Source organism: Peromyscus maniculatus, chromosome 9 (assembly GCF_049852395.1).
Source record: "Peromyscus maniculatus bairdii isolate BWxNUB_F1_BW_parent chromosome 9, HU_Pman_BW_mat_3.1, whole genome shotgun sequence".
Lineage (NCBI taxonomy): Eukaryota > Metazoa > Chordata > Mammalia > Rodentia > Cricetidae > Peromyscus > Peromyscus maniculatus.
This window is the reverse complement of record NC_134860.1, coordinates 17,105,726-17,128,610: the sequence shown is the minus strand read 5'-3', so window position 1 is coordinate 17,128,610 and position 22,885 is coordinate 17,105,726. Positions and strand designations below refer to the sequence as shown.

Below are 22,885 nucleotides of genomic sequence, written 5' to 3'. Positions count from 1 at the left end.
CAGAGGACAACCGGTAACCGTGAGACTGGAGCTGAGTGGCTGGTGACACAGGCGAGGACAGGTGTTCAGAAGCCCGGGTCGTACAGGTCTCAACCGGTATTGAATTATTATTTACCTCGTTTCTTCTTTTGCAGTGCTAGGATTTGAGCCCAGGGTCTTGTGCATGTTAGGGAAGCACTCTATCACTAAGCTACGCCCCCAGCTCCCTCTAATTTTTATCTTCAGATCATCCTAATTGCTGTCCTGGCTAGTTTCATATTTGACACAGGCTAGCGTCGTTTCAGAAGAGCAGCTCTCAGCTGAGAAAGATGACTCTGTAAGATGTGCCTATGGGCAGCCAATCTAGAGTGATTTGGTGTGGGAAGGCCTGGGTGCTGTAAGAAAGCAGGCTGGGCAAGCCACGAGAAGTAAGCTGCCAAGCAGCACTCCTCTGTGGCTCCTGCTATGCTTAAGTTTCTGCCCCGACTTCCCTCGGTGATGGACTGTAATCTTCAAGGTAAAATAAATCTTTTCTTCCCCAAGTTACTTTTGGTCATGGTGTTTTATCACAGCAATTAAGACATTTGCCAAGGATGGCTTTGAACTTATGATCCCCTTGCCTCAGCCTTCTGATTAGCTAGGAGTATGATCATAGGCTACCATACCTGGCTTTCTATTTCTGTAACTCTCAGGAGGGTTTATGTATATATTGGGTGGTGTGATTGGACTGCAGAGAGACTGCAGAGTGAAGGAGAAGGCCGGGTGAGCCATGTTCTGAGATGGAACTTTGGTGGGTGGGCGTGGAAAGCTTGAGGTTTTCCCTGACTGGCCTTATGAAAGTGCCAGTGACACTCTAGAGATGCATCTCAGGAAGATGTGGGTGGGGAGAGAGCACCAAAATGAGTGTGCATACCAGCTGAGGAGAGTCTTGAGTATTTCCTGAGATGCTGAGGCTAGGTGAAGGACAAGCCTGAGGAACAGTCAGCTGTATTGCAGCAGGACAGCCCAAGTTACCATGGTTGTTTGGAGATGGAGGATGGGCCTGGCCAATGAACCAATGGCCAGTGAAGAAGTGAAATGATGACTGACAGTTCTTTCAAGGACAGTTGCTGGAGCAGGGATCTGGGCAGTTACATCGTGCGTGTTTTGCCAACAGGACTGGGCTGGCAGACCCTGGCTCTGTGTGGAAAGTTGAGGGGACATGCTCATGTGTAGAAGCTTCATATCAGCAAGCACACTAGTCACTGTGGTCAAGGGGAGAAGGGGCACAGGGCAGGGGGTAATTTCTTTTGTTCTCTTGTGGATTTGTGAGCTGGAGGAGTGGGCGGGTTTATGAAGACTCTGCCCCTCCCCTCTCACTCCTCTCCTCTCTCCTTTCTGCTCCTTCTGCTCCCCTTTCTTTGCCTTAGTACTGGGGATAGAAACCTGGGGCCCATGCATGCTCTACTACTGAGCCCGCCACCCTCCAGTTCCTACTTTTTCAACTTCAGCTTTATGGCATCATGTCCTGGTGATTTATCTCTGTACTTAGGAGTTTTTTGTCCTAGAGAAATAGGGTGGAATGCAGTGGCCTGGTCTTCTACCTCAGACTTTCCTGTGCTCAGATGGTCTTTCCCCAACACCCTCATCTTAGTTCCTGACATAGGGCATTGCTGGACATCAGTGTGTGTGTTTGCTTTCTACCACTATGACAAAATGCTAGAGATGGTTAACTTATAAAGAGAGAGGTTTATTTTGGGCACACAGTTAAGAGGGTCGGTGATCACCTGGACTGTTGACTTTAGTCTCTGATGGGGGAGTCAGATGGCACTGGGGTAGAGTATGTGGCAGCAAATTGCTGTCCTCATGGCCAGGAAGCAAAAAAGGTGAGGGGTGGACTAGAACCTCACAGTCCCCTTCACAAGCATGCAGCCAGTGATCTGTAAACTCTAGTTCTTAGTCAGAGACCTGTACTCCATTCCTGCCATATATTTCAGGGCTTCTCAGACCTGCGTTTTACTCTCCATATGGAGAGCCGTATTTTCCCAAGCAAGGGTTCTGACGTTGCCTGTTTGGCTTTTGACTTGACCTTTGACTCATACTAATTGCTGCAGGTGACACTCATTGTCATGGCCAAGTCCCTGGTCTCCTCTGTCCTTCAGAGGCTCTTTATATCAGATTCAAGGAACACTACTCACTTGCTTACACACTGGCAGCACCAAATTCAAACAGAATCCAGAATTGTGGCGACCCTGCTGGATTGAAGTATGTAGTAGTACTTTAAGGATTTTTGCAGACTTGGCAGTTAGTGTATGTGGTTGAGAGTTAATCATTTTTGTTAGTGAGCACTGGGGCAGAACAGGAGGGAACAAACAGGAACAGTTAGAAAATGCCCTCCTAGATGGCAGTGGATCTGGGAAGCTCACAGTTGAGTGAGGAGAGTAAGCCAGCCTGTGCTGGGCACCTGGATACAGTCTGGCCTCCCTCCTGACCTAGTGACCTTGGAATGCCTGGCGTTTTCCTTGAGAAACATTGACCTCAGCTGCCTGTTTCTCCCTTACAAGGTTTCAGAAAAAGTAGGAAATGGAGTGCTAAGTCCATATGGCTTCTGAGTTTTCTTTTTTTAGATGGGGAAAATAGAAAAATGTAACAAGCCTCATGTTTCCATCATCTGGCTTCAGAAATGAACTGCTCACAGCTGGTTTTATTTCATTTTCATCCCCACCCTCTTTTGGATTTCTTTGAATCAAAGCCTGGATCTTTGTGTGTGTGTGTGTTTCGGTGGGGAAGGACAGCTCAGTAGGCCAGCCTGAGTGTGCAGATGGCCGCCTGATGTTTCTGTGACCAGGTTGAGGTGTGGGGACAGACTAGCTGTACCTGAGCCTCCTGCCCCATTTAGCGTTGTTTCCACAGTCTTTTTTTTTTTTTTACTGGATAGATCCGTGTAGCACTCCAACAGTTTTTGTCAGTTTTTTTCTGACTTTGAGGCTGGGATTCCCAGAGACCATCATCTACTTGGTAAGATGTGGATGCTGCTGTCTGGAGGCAGAGGAGGATTGAACTTCTTCATGAGGTTCTTTACACTGGGATGATGCAGAAACAGCTTCTAGCCAGCCTACCACGTTGAGAACACTAGCACTTTTTTACCTTCCCCCTCACCCCCAGTCATTTTTTGGTTGTGCTAGTACTGTTTCTAGTTCAGAGTCTCAGTTCAACTCAAGGAAATGCAAAACAAAACCACAGTATGATACTGCCTCACACCCACTAATGTGTGATGTGTTTTTTTTCTTTTCTTTTTCTTATTTTTTTTTTTAAGCAGTAAATAAATGTTTATGTGGATGTGAAGGAATCTGTGACCTTGTACATTGTTGTCATGGAAACAAGTGATGATCCATGATGGCAAACTGATGTTACTTCAGGTTAACAATGAAATTACCATGTTCTCCAGCAACCCCACTTTTGGATATGTACTCAGGAGAATTGAAAGCAGAATGTCAGATGTTTGTACTCCAATATGCATAACCTTATTCACTATAGCCAAAAGGTAGAAACAACCCTGTGGCCATTGATGATCAGTGGATAAGGAAATGTATGTAGCATATGCATTTCAAGAGAGCCTTAATCACTCCAGGACACATGCTACAGTGTGAATGAACCTTTAGGACATTGTATTAAGTAAAGTAAGCCAGATACAAAATAACAATTTGATTCCATTTATAGGCTAGATACTGTGTGGCTCCATTCAGAGTAATCAACAAGCAGACATGGAAAGTGGTACTTGGTTGCCAGGTGATGAGCAGGTGTCAATGGGAGGGTCATAGTCCATTTGTGCTGCTATTACAGATTACCTCAAGGTGGGTCATTTATAACCAGTAGAAGTTTATTTGGTGCATGGTTCTAGAGCAGCAGTTTTCAGCCTGTGGGTTATGACCCCTTTGGGGGTCAAAGAACCCTTTTACAGGGTTTGCCTGAGACCATTGGAAAATGGAAGTATTTACATTATGATTCGTAACAGTAGCAAAATTACAGTTATCAAATAACAACACAAATAATTTTATGGTTGGAGATTACCACAGCATGAGGAATTATACTAAAGGGTCACAGCATTAGGATTGAGAACCCCTGTTCTAGAGGCTGAGAAGTTCAATATTGGAGAAGTCATAACATGGTGGAAGTGCCACATAGATGAAAGAGTGCAAAGGGAGGCCAAATTCTGTCTCTCTCTCCTGTCTGTCTGTCTGTCTGTCTGTCTGTCTGTCTGTCTGTCTGTCTCTCTGTGCAGTGCTGGGGATGAGCACTGGGCCATGTGTGTGCTGGGTAAGCACTTTGCTACTGTGCTTTGTCTGCATCCTTCAAACTCCATTTTTATACCAAGCCCACTCCAGCAGTGATGAATTAATCCATCCGTCCTCACGACCTACTGTCCTCTGAACAGCCCCACTTCTTAACACTGCTGCAGTGAGGACAAAGTCTTGAGAACATGGATCTTGGGGGACACAATCAAACCATAGCAGGGAATTGTTTAAAGTGCCCAGTTTCTGTTTTGTAATATAAAAGTTCTCTGAAAGGATGGTGGTAATGGCTGACCCTCTTGTGATGTACTTAATGTCACTGAGCTATACACTTGAACATTAGTTAAATTTTATGTCATGTGTGTTTCATAATAATTAAAAAACATTTTAGCAGGCAGAAGAAAGGCTGGGAGAAGCAAGACTGGAGGAGCTGTGGCTGCCCTGTCTTTGTTCACTCACACACACACACACACACACACACACACACACACACACACACACACCCCAGTTCTGTAAAGAATATGCCCTGTCCTAGATTTGCTTCCCGAATGCTCTCGAGGGGTATTATCTTCATGTCAGGATTGCTTTCCCCCCTAAGATTGACTGTAATCTCCACAAGTTCAGATAAACCCTTCTCTGGATCTATTTCAGAGATAGATTAAAAATGAAGACTCCATTTCTTCTAAATGCAGACATCAGGCCTGTGTTACACTACAAGGAGAACCTTCTGCTGTCTTTAGTTTCAAAAAAAGCTTGAAAAAAAAAATAACACCCTGCCATTGACAACCCCAGCCCATCCCCCAATTCATGGAGAATTGGCCTTTTCCCAGTGCGCCCTAGTCATGTTGTATGAGACCCCGGCCTGATTGCAACTTGTTTCTCAGCTTCCGTTATGTGTGTTATCTCTCTCCCCCCACCCTTTCCCCTCCACTAAGATAAGGTCTCATGTAGCTGTGGATGACTTTGCATTTCTGATGGTCCTCCTGGCATGGACTGCTATCATGCCTGTTTTATGTAGTGCTGGGGTTTGAACCCAGGCCTTCATGCATGCTAGACAAGCATTCTACCAACTGAACTATCTTCTCAGCTCCTTTGCTTCCATCTTTTAAATGATGCAATTGAAAGAGAAGAGTCTACTGTTTAAAAAATGATACAATGTAGTGTTGTTTTCACTGCTAAGATATGGTACCTCTTCTTTCAATAATTTTTGAGGTGTTGGAAAGATAGCTCAGTGGTTAAGGGCACTGGCTGCTCTTCCAGCGGGCCCAAGTTCAGTTCCCAGCACCCACATGGCAGCTCACACCTGCCTGTAACTCCAGTTCCATGGGATCTGACATCCTCACATAGACTTATATGCTGGCAAATCACCAATGCACATAAAATAAAAATAAATTAAAAAAAAAGGATTATTGAATGAACCTTTGCAATTGCACGAATTCCTGAACAAGCCATCCCGGGATAACTTGCATTCCTCCTCCATGCTGCAGTCGCCTGCCTTTAGGTGTGTGTAGTTTATTGTCCTCATGGGCAGTATCCTCAAAATCTGGAGAGCTACATTATCACACCTGCATAGCTGTTGTAGAACATTTGGATTGCCACACAGTCTTTCTGGTTCTGGTAGGAACTCCCAGGTGAGACATTTAGGTTGCTTTCAGCCTTTAACTATTCTAGATAAGGTTATAGAGACTAGTACAGATTTATGTAGTACAGATTCTTCCCTGTAGGAAAGGGAGGGAAGTTATTGCTGGAATAGATTCCCAGGAGTGAGATTAGGTAGGTCAGAAGGTGTGTACATTGATTTGACCTGGCTGACACACTTACCCAGTTAAAATCACTTTTCCAGAAGGGCTGCCCCAATGCACAGGAAGTGAGTCTCCTTATCTCTTGGCATAAGTAGGAATGTGTGTGTTCTCAGATTCATTCTTGCCAAGGCAGAGGGCAAGGACTGCTCTGTCAGGGACTCTCCTCGAACTAAGGTGTGGCTAGGAGTATTCACCTCTGCATGCCTCAGTCATGTGTGAAGCTGAGACCACTGGGGAAGTTGTGGAGAAAGGCTGTCTTTCGTGCATGGTGGCTAGTGCCTGGCATGTGGTTGTTACATATTCACAGGGTACTAGGCAGTCCAAGTTGTGTGTGTGTGTGTGTGTGTGTGTGTGTGTGTGTGTGTGTCCGTGTGTCCGTCCGTCCGTCCGTCCGTCCGTCTGTGTCCCCTATATCTGTCTGTCTACATCTCCTTTGTGCTTGTAGGTCACTCCAGAGTTCTGCCTACTATGTGGGAGTGGAGTGCCTCGGTTCTATCTTGTTTGTACTGTTTCTTTCTTTTCTTTCTTCAGAAATTCCTTTGAAAATTTCTGTTGAGCTGCCGGGGAGAAGGCTCAGTGAATAAATTGCTTCTTTGTCAAAGTGAGGACTGGAATTCAGATCCCCAGAACCCACATAAAACTGAGAAAGCACTCAGAAAGCAGACTCCTGGGTCAAGGTGGCTGATAAAGCTAGTTGAGTCTGTGAGCTCTGGATTAAGCAGGAGACCCTGGCTCAGTGAGTTAAGGCGGAGAAGGAAGAAGATAACCATGACAGTTTCTGGCCTCCGTGCCCTGTACTCCTCCTGCATTGTCCTACAATCTTAGTGTTGGTTCAGCCCTTGCCCTCACCTCCCTTCCTTCCTGCCCCAGCCTTACCCTTCTCCTCCCAGTATTCCCGCTTCCAGTTCATGTCATGTGTGCTGATGTCACCCCACACCCCTTCCCAGAAGCCGTTTATTCCATCTCATGGGCCTCTCTAGTTCCTGACCTCAGTCCACATGGGAGATTGTGAAGCCTCCACAGTGATTTTCATAGTGGCTGAGCAGTTTATACACCACCAACTTTGTGTAAGGGCCCCTATTTCCCCATACGCCTGTCAGCCAGCCTTGCTTTCTTCATACTAGCCATTCTAACCAGAGTGACATGAAATCTCCAAGTAGTTTTAATTTGTATTTCCCTGATGTCTTGGGATGTTGAGCATTCAAAACAAACAAACAAAAACTCACAAATATTTACTGGGGAAAACAAAAGGCAGATGTGTTAGTGCATGCTTTTAATCCCACAGCGTGATGTCAGTGGTGAATTCTAGGCCAGCCAGAGCTGCATGGTGAATCTGTTCTGTTCATTCAGTTCATTGGTTGATTGGTACTTTCCTTGTTTTTTTTTTTTTTTTTTTTTTGGTTTGGTTTTTACTGTTTAATTTTTTGTAACTCTATATATTAACCCAAACCCCTTAGTCTAAGGTATCTGGCAAAGATTTCTGTTTTGTAGGTTGTCTGTTCATTCAAGCTGCTGCTGCTGCTGCTGCTTCTTCTCCTCCTCCTCCTCCTCCTCCTCCTCCTCCTCCTCCTCTTCTTCTTCTTCTCTCTCTCTCTCTCTCTCTCTCTGATTTCTTGGGCCTGTTTTTTGTGCTAATAGAGTTCTATCAGAAAATTCTTGACTTACCCGTGTCTCGAAGTATACTCCATGTTTCCTTTTCTCAGTGTGAACTATATTTTATGCAGAATGAGATGCAGGGTGTCATTATGTTGTATCTGTGGCTGTCTTGGGACTCTGTAGACCAGGCTGGCCTCAGACTCCGGAGATCTGCCTGCCTCTGCCTCCTGAGTTCTGGGGTTAGATGTGTGCACCACAATTCCCCACCCACAGTGGTCTTTTTATATGTGTCCTTTCCCCATTATCACATATGTTTTCCTCAGCATGTATGGCATCTGTCTTCAAGTCTTTGCTAAGTCTGTCTTGGCTGTTATTCCTTTGTCCCTTATTTTTTGATTTCTGCCACCTTGTTAGAGGTCCTCTTTTTTTTTTTTTTTCTATTAGAAATTTTTACCTGGGTGCCAGGTAGTTTTTTATGAGAATATTCTTCCATAACAGTATGGTGTTATAAAATACTTTATTGTAGGCATGTGTCATTGGGTTATATACAGTTATAAGCTGTTAAAAATCTGCTAAATAACACAAAAACATACAAGAGTCAGAGCTATGCAGAGTTTATGTGACTGAACTAAAGGAAATCCTGTCTTCATCCTTAAGTCCAGACGGTTTTAGTGTGATAGTTTAGTGCTGGGCTTGCCGTCTGTGACCTGCAGGTCAGACCTGGTTCTGCTTGTTTTGCACATAATTTTCACTGGAACACAGCCACATCCATCCATCTCTGGCTTCTCCCAGTGTTCACAGCCAGTGGAGCTGTTGGAGGAGAGCTCACGGAACACAGAACTGACAATGTCTACAGAGGCTGTCATGGTGGGCTGCTGCCCAGAGCCTCCCTTGAATGACTTCTTCCATTGCCTTTCCTTGATCTCAGATTCCTGATGGGGCTTGAGTTACCAATGTCACAGTGAAAGCTGTCCCTGGAGCAGTCCTTGCCCCTCTTCTGGGCCCCTTGCCGGGTCCCCTGCAATGCTGCAGAGGGCACATCTGCTTCTCGTTCCCAGCAGCCACCCATCCGGAGGGAGGAAGAGGTGGTGTGTGATAGCTTTGTGACTCCGGGCATGGTGCCTCCTGCTTGGACCCATTTCCCCTATAATGAGGAAGCTGAGGAAGCCAGGCCCAGCCTCCCCCTGGTTCTTCGACCTTTCAGACTTCCGTTGAGAGGTGGTTCTTTTCAGACTTTAAAAATGGACGTTTATTTTATTATATTTATTAGTAGAGTGTGTGAGTGTGTGAGTGTGTGTGTGTGTGTGTGTGTGTGTGTGTGTGTGTTTGTTTGTGTGTTTCCATGGTGTGCATATGGAGATCAGAGGGCACCTTTAGGGAGTCTGTTTTCTACTTCAACTGTGGGATCTGGGGATACAGTCAAGTCATCAGGTTTGCATGCCTTTACCCTTTGAGCCGTTTGGCCAATCCTCAGCTAAGACTTTTAATATGGGATTGTGTAGAAAGAGATTCCCTGCTCTGTTTAGAGCTCCGAGTATCCCATTCCTAGTGGGCACAGCTGCATAACCCCAATGGATATCCTATGACTTAGGGCTCAGCAGTGGACTTTCAAGGCCAGGTTGGGTTTAGGGCAGCAGTTCTCAACCTGGGGGTCAAACGACCTCACAGAGGTCATCTAAGACCATCTGAAAACACAGCTGTTTACATTACAGTTCGTAACAGTAACAAAATTAGAGTTAATGATGTAGCAATGAAAATAATTTTGTGGTTGGGAGTCAACACAAACATGAGGAACTGTCATCAAGGGTCAAAGCATTAGGAAAGTTGAGAACCACTATTTTAGGGGCTGTGCCTCCTGGAGGCCAATCTGACCTTGGGTTTAGTTGAATCAATAGGCATTTGAAGGAGTCGCAAGTATCTCTAGTATTCTGTGAACTCACCTTGGGATTTTCTGTTCTGGAATACTTGAGACCATAGTTTGACATCCTACCTGGCAGGATTTAGGTATCAAAATGTAGCCATTAGAGGTGCTTAATTGTCAAATGGGATGTGTGTAGGACAAACTTGATAGTATAATTTCTTCTGCCCCTTGTTGTCTACCCTGCTTTCTGTCTGCATCCTTCTTGGCTTGTTTTCCTGAACTCTGCATCTCTTGTTTTCTCCAGAAATGGAAACTGAGCCTCTGGAAAAGGGACCTTTTCTTAGGACACTAGTCTGTTGGGAGCTGCCAGGGGTAAGACTGTAATAGCTACTTCCTCCATTCTGGACAGAACACCTGCCAAGAGCCACTGAAGAGGAAGGGGCTTTGTTTTGGCTCATGGTTTGAGGGTGCAGTTCACCATGGCAGTGGCAGGGTTGGATCGCTGCTCACAATCAGGAGGCAGAGAGAGATGAATGCTCGTGCTCCCTCATTGTTTGATCTTTTCAGTCCAGGACCCTAGTCTGTGGAATGGTGGTCTTACCACCTCAGTTAAACCTCTTTGGAAACATCCAGAGATATGTCCTCTAGTCAATTCTAAATTATGCAGGTTGGAGATTAAGATTAGTCATCACTGGGGACATACAATGTCTTCAGTGCAGCAGGTGTAGGTATATGAGGGGTCACCCTGTTGGCCCTTGAGGCCTTGGCTCTGCCTGAACCCAGGAGAGCAGGGCTCCTCGGTGTAAACAAATTCCATTAGAGTCCTTTCAACCTAACTGTTAGTAGGGTCATCTCTGTTGAGACTTGGCAGGAGATCCACTTGCTAGAATGTCACAGAATGAACCCTGACCCTGGGCTGCTGTGTATTCAGTACTTTCTGCACTGCATAGTGTTTCAGTGGATTCCCTTCTGCTTATCTCAGAGATATGTTTAAGGAGGCCCAGGGAACTGGTTCTGAGCATCAGCCTGAGTTAGTGAATAGATTGACCAAGAACCAGAGGTCAGCAGAGCAGATCCTGAAAGTGTTGCCTTGCTACTGATGGGAAGCAAGATGTCTGGAGCCTGCAAGAGTTGCCTAAGCACTTACACATGTGCTCAGAGCGATTGTGCAAGGGGCCAATGCCATTTCGTCCTTGGTGGCTGCTCTTGATGTGCTTGAATTTTCTCCTCCCTTCTAGCAGGGTTTAGATGTTCACACTTTTGTTGCCACTTAATCCTGCTTGGGTAAAGTGCAGCAGGCTTACCCTTATGGTGAAGGGATTCTTGCAGCTTCCAGAATAAGGGAAACCTGTGCCAGCTTAGGATGCTCCAATAGGTCATCTTGTTCTTATTTGTGGAGGGTGTGATGACTGTTCTTGCTATCAACTTGACAATATCTGGAATAAACTAAAACCCAAGCATCTGTGTGTACTTGTCAGGGATTTTTCTTTTTTTCTTAATTAAATCATTTGAAGTGGGAAGACACACTTTTAATCCAGATCTTTTGAGATGGGAAGATCCACCTTTAATCTGGGCCATACCTTGTGCTGGCAGCCTATATAAATTACATGGAAGAAGGAAGCTTGCTCTTTGCCTGCTTGCTCTTGCTGGTAAGTCCATCCCTTCACCGGCATTAGAGCCTACTTCTTTGGGATTCCAATGTATACTGAAGACCAATGGAGACATCCAGCCTTGTGGACTGAGCAGCTTCTGGATTCTTAGACTTTCTGTTGGTAGATAGCCATTGTTGGTCTAGCTGGGCCACAGCCTATACAGCATTCTAATAAATTTCCTTTATATATATAATCCACTTTTTCATTCAATCAGTTCTGTTCCCTTACAGAACCCTGACTAATGTAGAAGGGGTTGTTGTGTTGTTGTTGGTGTGTGTGTGTGTGTGTGTGTGTGTGTGTGTGTGTGTGTATGTGTGTATGTATCTGGGGCCTTTCTGATCAATCCACCCTAGGGAAGGTAGCTCAGAGATTTTCATTTAATAACATAGGCCCTGGAATTCCTTGGATTGTGCTGTGAGCTTCTTTAACCCATCGTTGCAATGGGACCTCTTACTCCTGTAATTGCTCCTGAGTTTTACAGAGACTCTCAGATCTTTCTGCTCTGGTTGGGACATAGACTCTAGAATGCACCTTCTTAACACATGGCTGTGTAAGTCATGTTATTTGAGGGTTGTGCAGCCTAAGAACTCCAATGTGGAACTCTTTTATCACTGGGTCTGTCTTCTGTAGGTACTCTTCAGGGCATATGACTCGGAATGCTGCTCACTCTTCTGTCTCTGTGGGTAGTGAGATAATATGTTGTCAGGGATAGAGATACCCACATGGGGTTCTTAAGTCTGTCACCAGCTAGCTCTGTGACCTTGGACAAATGGTTCTACATTTGTCCTATATCTGTGTGGGGGTTCTGGGGAGGAAATGAAAGGTATACCATTCACTCCTGGAGCTTTTGTGTGTTCAGAGGCAGTTCACTTCCCTTGTCTGGTCCTTTCACAGACTCCTTGACCATAATTGGTCTCCAAAGTTCCTACCTTAGGCAATATTCACTAAACTCATGATCTGACATGTGGCTGTTAAGTTCCTGTCTTTCTGGTCTGAGTTAACTTCAGTTCTTCCTACAAGACAACAGGGGAAGAAGGAGTCCTTCTTAGTCATTGTAAGAGAAAATGTTGTTGCATGGCTGGAACAGATCCAGCATGGAATCTCCTACAGGTCTTGAGGGTGTGTGTGTGTGTGTGTGTATGTGTGTGTGTGTGAGTGAGTGTGCGCGTGCGTGCGTGCGTGCGTGCGTGCGTGCGTGCGACATGAATGGGAGCCTGCCAACATCTGCACAACTTTGTATACATGCTTTGGCCGAGCAAACATCTTTCTGTCTGTTTACTCCAGGGAAAAATTAAAACAACACCTCAAGGCCGGATGTGGTGGTGCACACTTTTAATTCTAGCGCTCTGGAGGCAGAGGCCAGAGGATCTCTATCACTTCAAGGCTAGCCTCGTCTACATATAAAGTTCCAGGATAACCAGGACTATATAGAGAGACCATGTCTTAAACAATGAAACACCTCAGCATGGGTACAATAACATCTAAGTGTATGTGGAGTTAAGGCTAATTTAATGTGGGGAAAAAATAAATGGGGTACTGTGGGAAGGAAAGGGGAGTTCTGAGGCCACTGATTGAATGTTTCAAGACAGCCTTCTTTCACCTGTCCACATGGTACCAAAGGTGGGTGGGCTGCTGTAAGTGCTTAGGCAGGCCTGGTTTTGAATGGGAACATTGGCTGGCTGTAGAGGCAGATACCTTCCAGTCTTACTGCACCAATTCTGTATGTGTGGTTTGATTGGTCATGAGACTGGCAAGCCAAGCTAGGCTTTCCTGGCCCTCAGGAGTACATGAGACCCAAAGTAAACCCACAAGTATGCATAGAAGGAGAGTGAAGAACCCCAGGCTTGGGACCTTCTGGTCTTGAAGCCTTGATGGGGTTCTCACATGGGCCCACTCTGCACTATCCTTCTCTACCTGAATGGGTTACAGCCCCTAGCAGACAGATAGCTTTGTCCTTAGAGTGTGTGGCTCAAAGGTAGGCACAGTCTGGGTTAGGGTCAGGGCTGCAAGGTGCAAGGAGAACTGAGCCAATAGGGAGTAACTTCACATAGGATGGCAAAGATGGACATTTCAGGAGGAGATCTAGATAATGTCAAGGAGGAGGGCAGGAACTGAGGCCTGGCAATGGTGGGCTGTGGTAGAATCTTAATTTTACCCTAAGTGTGAGGGCAAGTGACTGGAGAGTTTGGAGGAGCAGAGTGACCTGGTCATAGTCATATTCAGCAACCAGCAGTTCTGCATCTGAATTCACCAGGATAGAAGACACTATAAAACTGTTGGTATTGAACAGAAGACTGTTTTCTCATCATTCCCTAAACAATGCACTATAACAGCTATTTACACAGTGTTTACATTCCATTTGGTGTTCTAACTAGTCTAGACCTGAGGGAGGATATGTGTAATAACTCAGGGGACTTTGAGGATCTGAGAATTTTGGTATGCACTGGAGGCATTAAGGCCAGTCCATTGGATACCAATTGACAGTGGATTTTTAAATGATGATTCCAGTTTATTGGAGGCCTGGGAAGAGGTGGATTATGGACAGAGGGGAACTGAGAATCAGGAAGAAAACTGGTCACAGACACTCGTAAGTTTTGAAGGTAAAACAAGCAGAGAGTCCCAGGTGTTGAATGGGAGGCCTCGTTCCCTCCTGTGGGTTTCCTCCTCTAAGAGGCTGGTGGTCAAGGGTGTGGGTAGTATTTAAAGCTGTGCTGGGTCATCTCCCTCCCACTCCAGTGTTCCAGGGGTCTTTGACTGAATGAACCATTAGGTTTACCATCATTTAGTGACGTCTGTAAGGGAAGGACAAGCAGCAGAAAAGAGAGGAAGACAGCCCTAAGCTGTGTGTGCTTGGTGTCTCTGAATCTGATTGGAGGAGGAGGAATGACCAACAGTGGCCTTACTTCAGATGAGGTCAGATGAGAAAAAGGCCTCCACTCTACTGAAAGGGAAGTAAGTCACTGGTTACCTTAAGGAGTGGTAGGGTAGCCTGTTGGTTTGCTTCCCATGCCACTGTGAAACTGATGGGAGAGAGGGAAGTAGCATCCAGGAGAACAACGGGCTTCTCTACTAAGCCAGTGTGGTGTGGGACGGCTCAGGATGCTCACCTAGTATCTGCTTCTGAGAGGAAGCAGTGAACAGATGAATCAAGGCTTGGGAGGAGCCCTTCCCTCTGCCATGCCTTTTGGTCTTAGCTTTCTCTGGGTGCCTGTGGTGGTATTGTGTTCCCCAAGATATTGTGCACCCTAATAAACTTATCTGGGGTCAGAGAACAGAACAGCCACTAGATATAGAGGCCAGAAATAGTGGTATACACACCTTTAATCCTAGCATTCCAGAGGCAGAGATCCGCCTGGATCTCTGAGTTCAGGGCCACACTGGAAACAGCCAGGCATGGTGACTCACACCTTTAATCCCAGGGAGTGATGGCAGAAAGCAGAAAGGTATATAAGGCATGAAGACCAGAAACTAGAAGCATTTGTCTGGTTAAGCTTTTAGGCTTTCAGCAACAGTTCAGCTGAGATCCATTTGGATGAGGACACAGAGGCTTCCAGTCTGAGGAAACAGGATCAGCTGAGGAACTGTCTAGGTGAGGTAGCTGTGGCTTGTTCTGCTTCTCTGATCTTTCAGCGTTCATCCCAATAACTGGCCTCAGGTTTGATTTTATTCATGAGACCTGTTAAGATTCATGCTATAGGTGCCAGTGTTATGGTTTGTAAAATGGAGATGTTGGGGTCTTGGCCTGGCTTCATCTGTGAATGCCAACTGAACCAGCAGCCATGGTAAACTGTGAGCCCTCAGACAGCCACAGCCAAATATTAGGCCTGCGTGCATTTTGTGACAGTGATCTGTGATCCAGAGCTGAAACCTCCCAGGGTTTTCATCACAGGGCTTTCCTTCCCATTCCAGCCACATGGGTCTGGTGTTGAATAAAATAGGCAGAGGCCGCTTAAAGCTGGAGAATACCATTTGGAAAGTTGAGTCATAGAGAAACCTAGCACTGTTACTTACTGTGAGGTGCTGATAAATGGCATTGAAATGCCAGCATTCTGTAAAGCAGAGAATAGAGAAAAACCAACGACAAAACAGAGGTGGCTCTGTTTGCAGAACATGGAGTGTTTACTTTTATATGGGAAGAAAACTGCTCTGCTTTAGGATTGTGTGGTGCATTTGGGTCAGTGAGTATCTGTAAGCAGGAGGTTGAGGTTCCAGTGCCTCTCTTCTGCTTAATGAGGCTTACCTTAATTCATCAGCTAAGACCCCAGTATTTCCGGGCACACACGTCTCATGCTATGTGTAGTTGTGATGAGGAGGCCCTGCCCTGAATGGCCTGAGTTGCTGCTTGTCTGTGTTTGGAGTCTGAATCCTGGGCTGTGGGACTAAGATGGGAGAACAGGTGGTCTTGGGTTGTACTTTTTCCCTACAGCCTCGCCTTGTAGCTGGCCTGATCCATACAGATCTGGACCAGAGTCCTCTAATAACCCTGGCAGTCGTCAGGAGTACAGTGTCTTGCACACTGAAGAGCAACTCACTGAATGAGTTGAGGGTGAGGGTGGATAAGAAGGAAGAAAACAGTCTGTCAGCATGAGGCAGTCTCTCCGGGACTGATCTCAGGATATTTACCTTGGCTCTCTGGTCATGTAGTCATCTGGGATAGAAACCAGCCACCATCCATTCTGGGGAGGTAGGTGCTGGTTATCTGCAGTCTCCATGTCCCTTTCATGGTGTAGAGAGCCCCTGTCATCTGCAGGATTCAAATACCACTCTGGACAGGAGACAGACGCATCCTACTAGAATGTAGACTTTGTTCCTAGTGCTGGTTTCTGACCTCTGTTTTCTCCTCTCTCCCTTCCTCTACCCCTGCTCAGTTGGCTGGAGTTGTCTTCCTTGGAGTCGGACTGTGGGCATGGAGCGAAAAGGTAGGTGGAACCTCTTACCAGGCCCCAGTTATTAGGCAGCCAGACCCAGAGCCATTGGACTTGAATTGTTCCCCCCTCTAGCCTGTTCAGTAGGCACTACCTGTGCAGTGAAAGGTTTGTAGCAGTTTAACCCTCAGAAAGAACTTGCCTCGCAAGGTTGGCTCTGCTCCCAAGGTCATGGACAGTTAGGCCAAAACTGGAAGTGTAACCCCCAGGGCTTGGCAGCTGTGCCCAAGGCAGGCCTGCGGCTGCCTCCTAATCCTCTCTATTATTTCTGTGAACAAGTGAGCACGTCCCTGAGCAGAGTCATGTTTACTCCCCAGGTGCTTGTCCTGGCCCACAGAAAAATGGGAGTAGCCTGGTTATATGCTCCTGGCTTTCTATGGGAGGAGGTGTGCCTTTAAGAACCTAGGTACTGCTTGCTGGTGTGTGAGGAAGGAGCAACCAGGCTCTTGCTGTGCAGCCCGACAAGGGGCACTTGGTACTCCAGGGGCTCAGAGCTCCAGGGACAAGGTGGAGTCATGGTGCTGACCCAAAGCTGAAGCACCCCTGTGCCTGTGGTGGAGCCTGATGATGCTTCCAGAAAAAGGAAGCAGAGTACTTTGTCTGTGAGCTTTTATGTAAGGTTTTAGGAACAGAATTGAGGTCTGCGCTCAGCCTGGGAACCTAGGAACAGTTCAAAGAGGCCTGTGAACCCCGATGACAAAAGCTGCTGTACAATGTCTCTGTCTCAGTGACCTGGAGGCAGCAACCCATGCCTGTCAGCACCACCATGTGGTTATATTTGGGACTGCAGCAGGCTTGACCTGGATGAGCCCAGATCCTGGCGCTGGCTACACAGCTGCCTGTTCTGGCAGCCCCCTCCCCGTTTTGAATATCATGGAGTCTGTCTGTCCATTGTAGTTGCCACTAGTCACATATAATAATTTTAAAATACTACATAAATACGTATAAGTACTTTCAAAATTTTCCTGCTCTTTTGGGTGTGTATAGTTTTATATATATATATATATGCATGAGTCGAGGTCAGAAAACAACCTTCAGGACCTGGTTCTTTGTTCTCCTTCTGCCTTGTGGCCCTAGAGCCACACTCGGGCTGCCAGGCCAGATAGCAAGTGCCTTTACCTGTCGAGCCGTCTCACTAGTCCGTGACTACATGTACTCAAATAAAAACGATAAACCAGTTCTTATTTGTCTCTAGCCTCCTTCCACGTGTTTATTGCAAGTATAGCTAGTGGTTGTCTGTGAACAGTGCTGATAGAACGCCTCCATCATAGACAGGTCTGTGGGTAACACTCTGTTACCCACATCTACCCTTGCTGGGTGTGTTTCCTCAAAAATGTTCATTTTGAGGCCGCTTTTAGCCAGTTTGACCATAGGCCATAGGGCTCTACTACTCTGTGGCCTGGCCAGTGTACCCTCCAGACCATGGAGGAAGCTGGGTCTGGGCTCACAGTAACTCCATCGTCAGTGTGGACCAGGACTTTCATGGAAAGTATCTGGGGGCTGAGGTGGACAAGGATGCTACCTAGACACAGGGGCTCTGCAAAGTAGGCAGGAACACACTCTGGCCTGGCTCTTGATGACAGGACTAAGCCTTGAAGAGGCAGGCCCCCACCTTAGCTGCTGACAGAGTTTGGCCCAGGGCCTTGACTCCATTCTAAGGACACTGCTACCTTCTATTCTCCGCCTCTTCCAGGGTGTGCTGTCCGACCTCACCAAGGTGACCCGGTTGCATGGAATCGACCCCGTGGTGCTGGTCTTGATGGTGGGCGTGGTGATGTTCACACTGGGCTTTGCAGGCTGTGTGGGTGCCCTACGGGAGAACATCTGCCTGCTCAAGTTTGTGAGTGGTCCTGGAGTTGAGGGTGGGAGATAGTGGATGGGATGGGCCAGGGATATGGGCTCATATTTATTTTCTGGCCCAGGCAGTAGAAGCAGGGAGCAGTCCTTTGAACCTCTGTCTCACTGAAGGGATGATTTTAGGGAAAAAAAAACCCAGACAATGGTTCCTCACCCTAGGAGAACGGGGTTTCCTGTGGGACCCCCGTCCTCAGAGGAGCCAGCTGATTGCAGGGGTTCTACCCACCTCCTTTGCTTTATAGCTCCCCTTAGAAGTTCTAAAGGAGATGTTTGCTGTTCACCTTTGCCCTTCCTGGCTAAGATCAAACAATGTTGCCAGTAACATTAAGAAATCATTTCCCTCCTCCTGAGTATGAATCTGTTGGATGTACAATGCAGAGTTTTTAATTTTCTGGCAGAATTATGAGTTACTAAGAATTTAGTTTTATATTTAGATATGACTTCATTTTTAAATGTATTCAGTTAAAATTAAATAGCACCTGGTGAGGAAAACACTTTTATTTTCTTCATGATTTATTATTTGTTGAGTTTATTAGGTCAGGCTTTCTTCATTTGAAAAGCAAAGCACACATTTTTCTAGATCTCCTCCCCCTTCAAAATACTGTGTTTTGCATCTCACTCCTCAGGGGTAGGCTGTGTGCACGTGTTTGTGCATGCTTGTGATTCTTCTCTGGGTTTCTTGGAAAGGCTCCTTCACATTTCCTAGATGTGGCAAAGTTTCCTACTATCCTTTATGGCTGTAAGAACACAGGCCCTTCAGGCCACAGGCAGAGCTTCATCTGTGTCCCAGTGGCTGCATGGGTCCCAATAGTATGTCACCACTGTCTGTAGCTGCACAGCCATGTTTCTCGAGAGGTGTATGTGCATGTGCACATGCAGAGTGGGTACTGATAACACTAGTACCTCCAGAGTGGTAGTGAACCCTGCAGGGAACTCAGATGTCCTGTATAAGTTACATTGTCTTAGACAAGCTCTGTGTCTGAATCTCAGTTTTTTTTCCCCTAAAGTGGGAGTGAAGGATTGAGTTCTAGGATGGTTGTGTGCAGGGTGGAAGCAAATAGTGCCCAGGTGCAGGCTCCATATGGAAGCAACTGACATGGCTTCTTTTCATTAAGGTGGGGGAGGGGAATCGGGGCTGCCTCCTAGAAAATGGTGGTTTTCACTCATCTCAGTTACCAGCTGTGTCGTTAGGGCATGCGTAGTAGTGAATCCCATTTGCAGAGATGAAGTGCTGTGCAGCGGGCAGTGGTTCTGGGTCTAGTGGGGTGCATGGGTTAGCCAGGCTGGTGATGGCTAACTCCACCTCTCTTGTGCCCATGCAGTTCTGTGGGGCCATCGTGCTCATCTTCTTCCTGGAACTGGCTGTGGCTGTGCTGGCCTTTCTGTTCCAGGACTGGGTGAGGGACCGGTTCCGGGAATTCTTCGAGAGCAACATCAGATCCTATCGGGACGACATTGACCTGCAGAACCTCATCGACTCCCTTCAGAAAGCCGTAAGCTCTGCCCGACAGGCCTCCTGCTAGGTCATGCCCTTTCCCACCTCTGGTCACTCTGGGGTGCCCTGCAGCTGAGACTGGAGCGAGGCCTTCCCTCCTGAGAGTGGCTCCTCGGCCACAGCATGGCAGGGAGGTATGGAGCATGTCCTCTGCCTCTGGTCAGCTCAGCCACAGTCTTCTTCACCAGGACCTTGGGCCCTGGGGATGTAGAGGGGATATAGAGGAGAGAGCTCCTCCCCTAGGCTTGTGACTCACAGCAAGAGCTATTCCTGTCCCCTTCCTCTCTGGGACCTTTTCTCCTTCCTGTTTGAGAAGAGCAAACTGCCTTCTTGGAGGAAGCCTTCTCAGATGGAGGGATGTTACCTCTCAGAAGCTTTCCCCAGGGGGTTGAATGCGCAGGCTCGGGCTCTGTCCCTCAGCCCCCCTGCCCTTCCCTTTGCCTGCAGCTACACCTGGAAGCGGGGATCACTGGCTGATCCAGCCCCTGGGATGAATCCACTGCCTGCCACAATGGCCTGTTTGATCTTCCTCTCCCAGAAGCTCAGCTTCCAAAATGTCTTTTCTATGGAACACTTGGTTCCAACGAGAAACCAGAAAGCACTAAAAATAACTGACCCACTGTTATTAACCAAAACTTGTTTACCCTGTTGCATGTAGTCTGGAGTCCAGCAAAACCTGTTTACCTGACCAGAGAGGCTCCTTTTCTTGTAAACATAAAGAGGGATCCAGTAGTTCTAGGGCTTGGATGAAGCCTTAGATGGCCATTAAGTCATTAAAGCGTCTTACATAGTGGAGGAGTGTGGAGGGGAAGATGGGATTTTCACAGGAAAAGTAGGATATCAGGGAGGCAGACACTCATTGGCCTTTGTTTTGGCGGCTGTCACTAGGCCAGCCTCACAGGTAAGTGTAGGAAGGAGACCTGCTGTGGGTGGCCACTCCCATCACAGCATGTCCTCAGTGTGCTGGGGCTGCACCTTTGTGGCCTGATGAGGGCTTTTTGTCAGCTGCACCTTGTATGAGGAGCGGAGGGCCGAGGCTCCAGGTCAAGGCAGAAGTCTAGTTTTGCCGATGCTGTTTACCCTAGTCGTAAGTCACCCCGTCATAGATAGTCAGCACCCGTTTTACACAAAAAGTCAAACAGGGTAATCAGAGCAGCATGACCATTTATCAGGGAGGAAGACCTGTTCACCAGATTAGGAGAGGGTTACATCAAAGTGCCTTTAAAGGGGGCCGGGGTGTAGCTTGGATGAGCTCTGTCAAGGAGTGACTGGAACTTAGCATTCTGTGACCTAGACAGAGAAGATGGCATGGCTGCTGTTTCCTTCTTAAAGGGTTACCATTTGTTGGTGTTATTCAACATCTCCACGGGCCTTGGTGTCTCTGTGTGGTAGATGGGAACTTGCTTATCTCTGTCATCCAGAGACACCTTGTGCTGTCTCTGTCATCCAGAGACACCTTGTGCTGGGTGAGTGACCCTGGCCCTCCTCATGTGGTTCTTGGCTTTTGTGGTTTCAGAATCAGTGCTGTGGGGCCTATGGCCCTGAAGACTGGGACCTCAATGTCTACTTCAACTGTAGTGGCGCCAGCTACAGCCGAGAGAAATGTGGAGTACCTTTTTCTTGCTGTGTGCCAGATCCTGCGGTGAGTGTATGTCCCTTCTGCAGCCCAGCAGCTCCTGCCTTTTCCAGAGCCTTCCAGGCTGCTGCTTTCCAACACACTAACGGAGTGTGGTACGTTCTCTCCGGCCCCCTCCACCCCCGCTTCCAGTCCTTGCAGCTCGGAAATCCTGGGCACACATTCTGGTGCACCTTGGCTCTGTGTTGGGTAAAGGAGGAGGAAAGCTCATTCTTCCTCACGTAGTGCCCCCTGGTGGTACTGTGAAGGTGGTGTGCTCTGGGCTGCCCCCTCTTGTGCCCAGAAGCTCTCGGTGATTGTAAGATGACACATCTCGTGTGGAGGACAGCAGCAGCTCCATGGTTAATTATTTTTTAGCCTCTTCTTCACCCGCCTCCGTTCTTAGATTAGGCCTAAGTCCTCAGGGCTCTGGAAATTGAGCACTTTGGGTAACCTGTGAAGAAAGACTGTTAGGTTTTGCTTGAGTAGAGATCGGCCCTGTACAAACTTCTGCACAGCCCTGTGATGCCTAGCCACAGCCTCTGAGAAGCAAGCCTTACTCTGTTATTACCTGGGCAGGATCCTTGGTGTGGGAGAGGCCTATTTGCTGAGGTTGCACAGTGGTGTCTGAGGTGTCCAGGGATGTTTGAAATACACCAGTGTAGCAAGTGTTGGTGCCGTGAGTGTATCGAGTGTTAATAATACCTACTGGCACAAAGGCTGACCAACTGTGGCCTAAGGCCGACATTTGACTAGTTGCTTTGTATGATCTGTGAGGCCACTAAGATGCGTTTATTTACTTTTCAGTGGTTGTTGCAGTCAGTTTTCCATCACTGTTTCCAACCCTCTGAGGAAAGGTTTGTGGGCCTCAGTGGTAGAGAGCATACTTACTATGCAAGAGACCCTAAAAATTTAATCCCCAGAGTTTAAGGAGAAAGAGTTATGCTTGTTCACAGTGTTGGAGGTGGCCTTGATGCTGTCAGGTCTGTGGTGGAGATGGCAAGGAGCCCATGGCAGAAGAGTCTACATAGCTAAAGAACAAAACAGAACCCCACTGTGCCCTTACAGGACACATTTCTAGAGACCTAAGTGCTTCCCCCAGGATCCATCTCCTCCAGTCTCTACCACCTCCAAATAGCAGCACCCTGGGGACCAAGCCTTTGGAGGACATTCTGCATCTAACTTCAAACATGGTTGAAGAAAAAAAAGTATAATACTTTATGATATATAAGAATTTCTATGAAATTCAGATCCCAATGTCCTTAGTTCCCTGAAAATAAAGCCAAGCCTGACTGTTTCTGTGCTGTCCAGGTCTGTGCTCTTGCTGATGAGGCAGAGCGAGTCCTGCTTTGGCAGCCTGTGTCTATGAAATTTACTGCTGAACCACCACAGAAGCAGCTCACTGACCCCTGTGCTAGCCTGGAAGGGGAGCTGGCAGTTGACCGCAGGGTGTGAGCTGTGATGGAATCTCCACAGGTGTTTCCTGGTGCTGGGTTGTGATTTTTCTAGTGCTTCCTACCTAGGTTTTTGACAGGACAAGAGTGACTTAAGTTTTCTGCTTTTCTTACAGCAAAAAGTTGTGAACACACAGTGTGGCTATGATGTCAGGATTCAGGTAAGAAGACCAACACAAAGCTTCCCGGGTTCTGGGGAACTCTTTCTCAGGTTTCAGTCTTGTGTTCTAACCTCCTGCTTTAGCAGAAGTGCGGATTGGAGTAGGGAGACAGCAGGATTCACTTAGAAGGTCGCAGCTAAGCCTGAAGTGAGCTGAGTGCGTACGTGCGTGCACAAACTCGAGTGTACACACACACACACACACACACACACACACA

At 47.1% G+C, this 22,885-nt stretch overlaps 1 protein-coding gene across 2 annotated transcripts in view; it reads left to right on the top strand.

The window, feature by feature from the left end:
• Tspan14 (tetraspanin 14) overlaps nt 1-22,885 on the top strand; it is a 57,511-nt gene that overhangs the window by 28,430 nt on the left and 6,196 nt on the right. For both annotated transcript variants that reach the window (XM_015990402.3, XM_042284342.2), the window contains exons 3-7: nt 16,030-16,080; nt 17,780-17,926; nt 19,266-19,436; nt 20,955-21,080; nt 22,624-22,668. In XM_015990402.3, coding sequence (XP_015845888.1) covers nt 16,030-16,080; nt 17,780-17,926; nt 19,266-19,436; nt 20,955-21,080; nt 22,624-22,668 — 540 coding nt within the window. The remainder of the gene's footprint in view (nt 1-16,029; nt 16,081-17,779; nt 17,927-19,265; nt 19,437-20,954; nt 21,081-22,623; nt 22,669-22,885) is intronic.